General features: G+C 37.2%; 1 protein-coding gene across 1 annotated transcript in view; it reads right to left on the bottom strand.

Moving 5' to 3' along the window:
- The window catches only part of LOC122362807 (SLIT-ROBO Rho GTPase-activating protein 1-like), a 38,272-nt gene that overhangs the window by 2,356 nt on the left and 27,654 nt on the right, over window positions 1–8,262 (bottom strand). The window contains exons 8-15 of the mRNA XM_043264390.1: window positions 7,425–7,622; window positions 6,791–6,875; window positions 6,066–6,093; window positions 3,142–3,175; window position 2,031; window positions 1,830–1,889; window positions 1,113–1,190; window positions 653–787 (exon numbers count right to left, since the gene is read on the bottom strand). Of these exons, the coding sequence (XP_043120325.1) occupies window positions 653–787; window positions 1,113–1,190; window positions 1,830–1,889; window position 2,031; window positions 3,142–3,175; window positions 6,066–6,093; window positions 6,791–6,875; window positions 7,425–7,622 (619 nt within the window). The remainder of the gene's footprint in view (window positions 1–652; window positions 788–1,112; window positions 1,191–1,829; window positions 1,890–2,030; window positions 2,032–3,141; window positions 3,176–6,065; window positions 6,094–6,790; window positions 6,876–7,424; window positions 7,623–8,262) is intronic.

Genomic DNA, 8,262 nt, shown 5'->3' with positions numbered 1-8,262 from the left:
TTTTTTTTTATAAAATGCAATAGTATTATTTAATAATAATATTATACTTGTGTATATTTTATTTAATATAATTTGTTTATTAATATTTTATTTATATAATGTACAGTTTACTATATGGTCTCATTCACTATATATTTACTATGGACTCATTTTCTATATGGTCTTAAAAATGTTAAATCAACCATACATTGTTCGTTGATCAGAGGCCCTTTTTCTGAGTTGGCGGATCACAAACATCCTAATAACCCAAAGACTGAGCATCATGGTGTCATACTGCTATTATTCATTCAGTGCAATATAGCGTCATTTATGATCATGATAAAGCACGCTTTCTGAACTCTTTCGATCTCACACAAAGTTGCATTCATGCCAGTTGAAGGGCCAGCTGAAGCCTTAATGTGTCATGACGAGGTAGAACACACACTGTGCTGTAACGGAGTGTGTGTCAGGCTGTTAGCGTTAGCCTGAGGCACTGGGCGTCTTGTCATACACTGAAGAAAGTCACTGTCCCACAGTTGGGGGCAAACGACTGAGATCTCTTTATGTGAGAGCGCACGATAACAGTTCAAAGCACTGTTAATTCACACTGAGAATCAATGACAGATTTACAGCTGCAGGTCAATACAAAGCACAGAAAAAATGAGGCACTTACTGACACAAGAGATGAGATCACTAAACCTTTCCTTTGGAAACAGAGGGTTCTCCAAACCTCGAAAGTAGAGTTTCAAAACTCCCGCGACAGAGTTGATATCGTGGTTATTCTCTTCATCTGTCAGAGGATCATTACCTAAAATACATAAAATGTCAAATATGTTGAACAAAATATTTATATTTGAAATATTTACACACACAAAGAACTAAAAACCTCTAATAAACTATTCTGGTTGACTTGACATTCAAGAGATGCTGATGTAGATCTACATAAACAAAAAGAAAAATTTCAAAAACATGTAAATGTATTCCAAAGAAAGCAAGTGTCCTTAAATCATATGAATTTAAGTTTATGGCTTATATGACTCATGAAGGCATAATAGATTCATTATTATTCAGCGGTGACAGCACTTTTGGAGCTATTTCGGAAACCTGAACTCTGTTTCCACACACACACCTACCTCTCTCAAAAGAGTTCTTGATATCATTGACTTCAACTTGAGATCCAGACACTCTGAATATTCCTTGATGCTGAAGGCCAAAAATAGAGAGAGAAACTGTGAAATAAGACGTCTTCCGATGTCCATTTAAATCTGCTGGAAATAAAAGCTGGTCCATAGTAACCACAGACAAATCCCAACCTCAAAAGCTAAGCCCTGTGCTTTTGAAAAGTTCCCTTTTTCTAATTAAAGATAATGAATGAAGGAGAGAGAGTGCAATCAACTTTTACAAAAACATCCGTCAGTCCGGATTAGCTTTTAATGGAAAGCTTGGCTGAGGGTCAGAAAAGATTAATTAAAAACTTCTCTATAGTTCCAGTAAGACGGCCACACACAGACAACTTTCAGAGCTCACAAAAGCCACACAGGATCTACAATGGTTTACACAGGCATATGATAAAGACCTTTTCGGACTGAACATCCTCTGACATTGACAGGAAAGCACATCATTTAAAAGCACAACTTAAAATAGATAAAGAAAAATAGATAACAAGTATGTGCATGACCTAACCAGACTCTAAACCAGTTCCTAACTTCAGGACAGGTTAATCATTGGAGGATTAGATAGGTTTGAAGACAAAAGCAACTGTTTACTTCATCTGTAGGCTTTTTGGGTGACATTAGAGAGCTGTTTTTAAGGGATGGTTTAAATTGCAAGGCCATTACAATATAACTTACCATACAGATTGATGAATCGAATACAGCTCTCAACAACTCTCGGTATTGCTTGTCCAGAGTCTAAAACAAAACAAACGTTGGCAATAAATCAGGATGTGGGCCAAACAATTGTTCTAGCCCTAAATCAACTGAAAATATCCCACACACCATGTATCATTCATGTCGGAGATGAGAAGATAATCCTTCTTGAGCCTTACAGACCCTTTTTAAAGCACACACCTAAGATTGTGTGCCTTATCCTGTCTCAGGCAGGAAGTAAAATGATAACTTAGATCTGCGTGCTAACATGGTTCTTGAACATGAATGAAGCCAGTGCCACTGTGGGAAAAGTGAAATGCTTTAGCGATTGTGCTATGCGATCGTGGCGTCCGAGCGGCTTGTTGTGTGGGGTTAGGGCTGTTTGTTCTGCGCTTGGCTGTGCTCGCTCTTACAAGCTTTTAAAAATAATGTTATCTGCTTTCAACCCAGGGAATGTGCCAAGTCTGAACACTGTGAGAGTGCCAGGAACAGAGGCAGACCTCACAGGCGCTACATTTCCCAGCTATGATCAGCAATATGGTGAATACAAAATGTACTGCCGCAATCGTGTTTAATTATTAATAGTGATACAAATTCATAAATCATAATCGAAAGATGGAAAAGACAAGGAATGCTGGAAAACTATCTCTCCAGATTTTATTTTGTTCAGAAACTTTACATTACTTTTAAAATGTTACAATAATCCAATAATTAGTTATGTTTTTTTTNATAAAAAAAATTTTACATTTAATATTAAATATCTGAATTCTATGAATTACTTTTTGGCCAGTTTAAAGCACTATAAAATTCTAATGTCAAATGTTTTATTATAATCATTATTAATTGTAAAAGGTTATTAAATTTGTCAGATATTCTCTCCATTTAATGAAATAAATCATCATTTTGTGCATTAGGGTCACTGAAGCCAAAAAGGATGAACTCTCATCAAGCATATGGACACATATACTTTGGGCTCCAAAAGTCTGAGACCACTAGTGAAAATGATATTATTTTGCATACTGAGAATTTAATGCTAAATATAAAATCAGAATATTACAATCATAATTTGACTAAAAAGTTACTGTTTTTTTCAAATAAATATTTCATATTTGTTTTAAGTTTCCCCAGTTGTAAATAAAGAAAACAGAATCCGTGCAGTCTCAGACATTAGAACACAGCTGTACATGGTTCACACCTCCTTAGGATTAAGCAAAGGTCAGGGAAGTTGAACTACTGGAAGCTTAGACAGACATGCAGCAATGAGCTAATTAGGACAAGCCGACTGTTTCTGTACCTGGTGCCTTGTGTGTGAGTTCCGTCGTCCACGGCTATGAAAGAAGGACAGCAGAAGGAGAAGAGCCAGAGAGAGCAGAAAACAGAGAGAAAGAGGCGATCCCCAGGTTATTTGGTCCCAGCACTACAACCCACCAAAAACAGCCTACAAAATCATTATTAGTCTTCCAATTACACCATTAGCTCCAGCCTCACAGAGAGAAAAAGAGGGGGTGTGCTGACAACACTGACATGTACAGTTTCCTAAATTTTGCAGCAAAACATAAATTATAGATATTAAAAAAGGTTAGTTCATCAAAAATACAAAAATCTGTTACTGTTTCTTATGCTGTTCTAAACTTTACTGACTTTCATTTTTCCATGGAACACAAAAAATTAATAAATAAAAATTTTGTATTCTCCATACATCAAAAGTGAATAACCCCCCCCCTCCAAATATTGCCAAACAGTACCATAAAAGTGGTCGACATATACTCATGCTATTTATTTAAAGAGTTCTGAAGTCATTCAACAGTTTGATGTGAGTAACAGTCATTTAAAGTCCTACAAAGATCTAAAAGAATAGTTGACCCAAAAAAGAAAATTACCAAATGATTTACTGACTTTTTCTTCTTTAAGATTAATACATTCTGAGTTAAATTTTAAATGCCCTTGCTCTTCAGAGATTTATAATGGCAGTGAAATGGGGGTCAAGATTTTGAAGGCCAAAAAAAGTGCATACATCCATCATGGAAAAATTGCTCCACATGGCTCTGGGGGTTAATAAAGGCCTTCTAAAGTGAAGCAATGTGTTTGAAGAAAAATACACACATTTAAAACTTACAGTATACTTTAAGAAAGATGAATGCACTTTTTGGGCTTCAAAAACACAACCCCTATTCACTGCCATCATATAGCTTGGAAAAGCCAAGACATTTTTTTTATATAACTCTGGTTGTATTCGTCCAAAAGTCATATACACCTAGAATGGCTTGAGGGTGAGTAAATCATGGGGTAAATTTCATTTTTGGGTGAAGTATCCCTTTTTAGCGAAGCCAAACAGCATGGATTCTCTTTTCTCATAACTGTGCAGTTTGCCAAATTCAAACTTAAATTTCATTCCGTTTCTCACACAAAACTTTCAAAACAACTTTTAAGGCACTTTTTTACAACATCTTCAGCATTTACTTTCATTGTATAAAAAAGCTTTGTGAACATTATATTGTGTTCCACAGAAGAGAATAATTCCCATTCCTAACAACACATGACAGAGCTTTTTGTATTTTTAGGTGAACTATCCCTTTAAGAGGCTTTCATGCAGCCCTGAGGCGTCTTTGTGAATGTTGATGCCTCAAGCTGACTTTATCTCCGTCATCTCGCTTTATGTGTACACACACCCACACACACCTCTGTTTCTGCTCTGTTTAAAAACCTTCCCCAGCCATAATGATCAGTCAAGTAGAAGCAAGTAACCGTAGATCATTATGGCTTCAAGCGGCGGTATTCAGCGCAGGTAGTACGGCACCCGAAGCTCTAAGTACCTTAACAAATGACTCCAAATTGCCATTAAACAGCTTAACGTTAAATACAGAGCGTGGCCTGGGCCTCTGTGTGCCAAACGGTTTAGGAGGAAGACTGGGAGGCCTATAAAGAGATGTTTACACTTTTAATCTTGAATGTGTTAGAAGCTTTAGCAAGCACCACTGATAAGCTTCACATATACAGTGTATCGAACAATTTTGAGAGATTAAATGAAGTCGGGGACATGTGATTTCACGCCATCTGGGGGAAGCGGTAAGCTCCCATTGTGCCTAGTTCAGTGATCTGCTCACGCCAATGTCCTGTTCATAAACTTTACTTCCACCGAACATCAAAGGCCATGGAAATGGCAGGTCTGCTGGGAACAGCAGGCGGTGTGGGAGTGTGAAAGATGTCCAAGCACAAAATCTTTTAGCTTGGCCTGGGCAGCTGGTGTTTTACAGGGAAGATCACATGGGGTTATACTTAAAAGTTCAGTATCAGAATACTGTCAGTATACTCCTCAGTGCCTATAGGAATATAGTAAACTTGCCCCTTACTCAAAGAAAGAGCTTTTTTATATGCTTTCAAACTCTGCCCTACAGGATTTCTCTGAGAGGTTAAATGTAAAGGGAATTATTAGGGCAAAGCATTGTGGAAAGGAACTCTGGGGAATATTGCTGCATTATGTTGAATTCAGGAGTCCAAAGCATCCAGTCTACTATTTCAATCTTATTTTAGAATGTACATTTATCTTTTTCACTTTCAAATATATTCTCTCACAAGTGCCTTTCTATTAAGGGAAATCTATAAGTACAGGGTGATGGATAGAACCATGAATACAAAGGCTAATAAAAAGAATGACAGAATAATAGAATGAAAACAACTGATAACTAGAACAATGCATTGGAAGATAAACAGATAGAATGACAGAACTGAAGATTTAAAAGATAGAATGGTAGAATGATACGATGATATGTACAACTACAGATAGATAGAATGAGAGACAGAGATAATGTTAGCTAGAAAACAAGGGATAGACTGACACAAATCAGAATGATTGAAAGACATTGATTGACAGAATGAAAAACAGGAAAACTGACAGACGGAATGATGGACAGAATAAAGGATAGAAAGAACAATAGATAGAATAGATAGAAAAGAGTGACAGAAAGACAAAACACTAAAAATAAGACAGAACAAAATAGAAAAACACACAGATACCATGACAAAACAGACAGATAGAATGATAGATCGGACGACAAAAATGGCAGATAGAAAGACAGACAGACACAGACAGAGATATACAATGACAAAAAAATGATAGAATGATGAAACTAAGGCTAAAACAAGACAGGCAGACGCATTTTGCACTCCTGAAGATACACAACAAGACAAAGTAAATAGGGCAGAATATTTTTTTTTTACCTTGTAGTTGCATACTCAGGCCGGTAACCTGTGTGAGAGACAGATTGTGTGAGAGAGAGAAAGAGAGAGAGAGAAACTCTGACAACAGAGTTCTTCACAGGCCCAGGGGAGGCTTTCATTTATGCTCAGTAAAGCACATGCAGCCAGCCATCTGTCTGGAACTGGACATCCACACAAGCACCTTTAGGACATTGGGACATTTTAAAGAAAAACTCTACATTTCTATGCTTGAGCTACAGGTACCCATTTAGCTATAAAAATATGACATCCAAGTGTCAGTATGCAGCAGGCAGACTACTGCCTACAATCTTTGAAAAACAGACACGGTTGATTTTAGGCCAGGGAACATGGATCCTGACAGCTTTGTTGATACCACCCACACAGCGTTCACTCAGCGGCCCCTGACAGCAAAGTCTACGGTGCTCACAACACAAAACCGAAATGCCCTGGGCTCCAAAACAAGAAGAGGCAACCTGATGAGCAGATTTATACATGATGGGGGAATTATAATCCTCCGTACTATCACAGTTAATTAATATGAGGTTAATATGAGGTTGCATCACCCACATAAGCACTACTGCGTGCGTCATGAGAAGCTTCCTGCTGGTTTCTACCGGCCAGGAGGATTATGATCCAAATGTGATAGAAATGATCTCCGTCATTATTTGTGTTCAGTTCAAAGTGCTGACCCTGTGTTGGAAGGAACAAAGAAAAGCACACAATACCATCACCGAGGGTCCTCTTCAGCAGATCATGCTTTGCCTGAAGCTTAGTGATAAGATTGCTGCCCTCCAGATATTCGCGAAACTTCTGTAAAGAGACATGATTGAGACCAGCATGAGAACAGAAATATTTCACAGATTACCTAAAGCGCAGCTCTGGAGTTTACTTTTTGCCACGTCTGTCAATGGAGAGTGAATTGATATAAAAATATATAAAACACATACAATAATTTATTTATATAAAACGAAGCAGGTCAAACACAAAAAAACAAACAAAATCAATTCTGTACATTTTTTGCATGGTCTTATAAAGCACAATGAAACTTAATAACTTGACCATCCATCCATCCATCCATCCCTCCATCCATCCTAATTTTGGCAAATCTTTAGTATAATGCACCAGTTCATATATATTAAATTCTNACAAACAAAATCAATTCTGTACATTTTTTGCATGGTCTTATAAAGCACAATGAAACTTAATAACTTGACCATCCATCCATCCATCCATCCATCCTAATTTTGGCAAATCTTTAGTATAATGCACCAGTTCATATATATTAAATTCTTTGTTTTTATTAAAGAGACTGATTTAATTTTCAAAATACTGGTAAATCTTACTGAAGCGCAAACTGACCATGAAATAGAACTGCTCCGTCTCCTGTTGGTTGGCGCGTCTCTTGGCAATGCTCGGCTTGCTGAGGTAGGTTTCCGACACGGTGGACTTGACTGATTCAGTGGAGCGGCTGTGGTGAAAACATTCAGACACGTCATAGTCCTCGATGGTCACCATGTCCTGGATAGTAGTGAGAGTGGCCTCTGAGGTCTTCTTGATCTGAAACAGGACAATATTTTTAGTAGGAATGCGTCACATGTCACGTGTCAATGCAAGAGTTCAGTTAATTATTGTGTAATTAAGTATTACACAACATAATTCTCTTATTATGAGATAGTCTTGCAACATTTATTAATAAGAATGTGCGACGGTGATAACAGGAAGAACAAAAGTGCTAGAAAAACACATTAAGCATTGAATAAAGGACAGGGAGGGAACAAATCCTCTGACCGTCCATGCTTGACATGTGCTCTGTGACTAATAGCAGGCCTTGAGCAAGACACCAGACCAAAGAAATCAATTTATAGCGAGGGGAGTGGAAGATGACCTAAGGGACCATCATTCACTTGATGGCCTTGAGGATTCATTTCTGTAACTTTCCAGTGTCAGACATTCAACATTATCATACGGTTCTGATACTATATCTAGAACTGTACCCCAAGAGGAACTGACTGAAAAAGTGATCCCATAGTGAATTGCTCTGGACTACAAACCAGTAATGAATTAATTAGTATAAAGCCACTTTTGTGACATGTTCAATGCTTTAATTGTAATTTTTCAGAAAATTAGCACTAATAAAAAAAAAAATGGTGAAAAGTTGAAGGCAAGGAGCTAAAAAATATATATTATAATAATAATA

This window comes from Puntigrus tetrazona, chromosome 18, assembly GCF_018831695.1.
Source record: "Puntigrus tetrazona isolate hp1 chromosome 18, ASM1883169v1, whole genome shotgun sequence".
NCBI classification, from domain to species: domain Eukaryota; kingdom Metazoa; phylum Chordata; class Actinopteri; order Cypriniformes; family Cyprinidae; genus Puntigrus; species Puntigrus tetrazona.
Note: the sequence above shows the minus strand (reverse complement) of the source record. Positions and strands in the feature narration are given on the sequence as shown.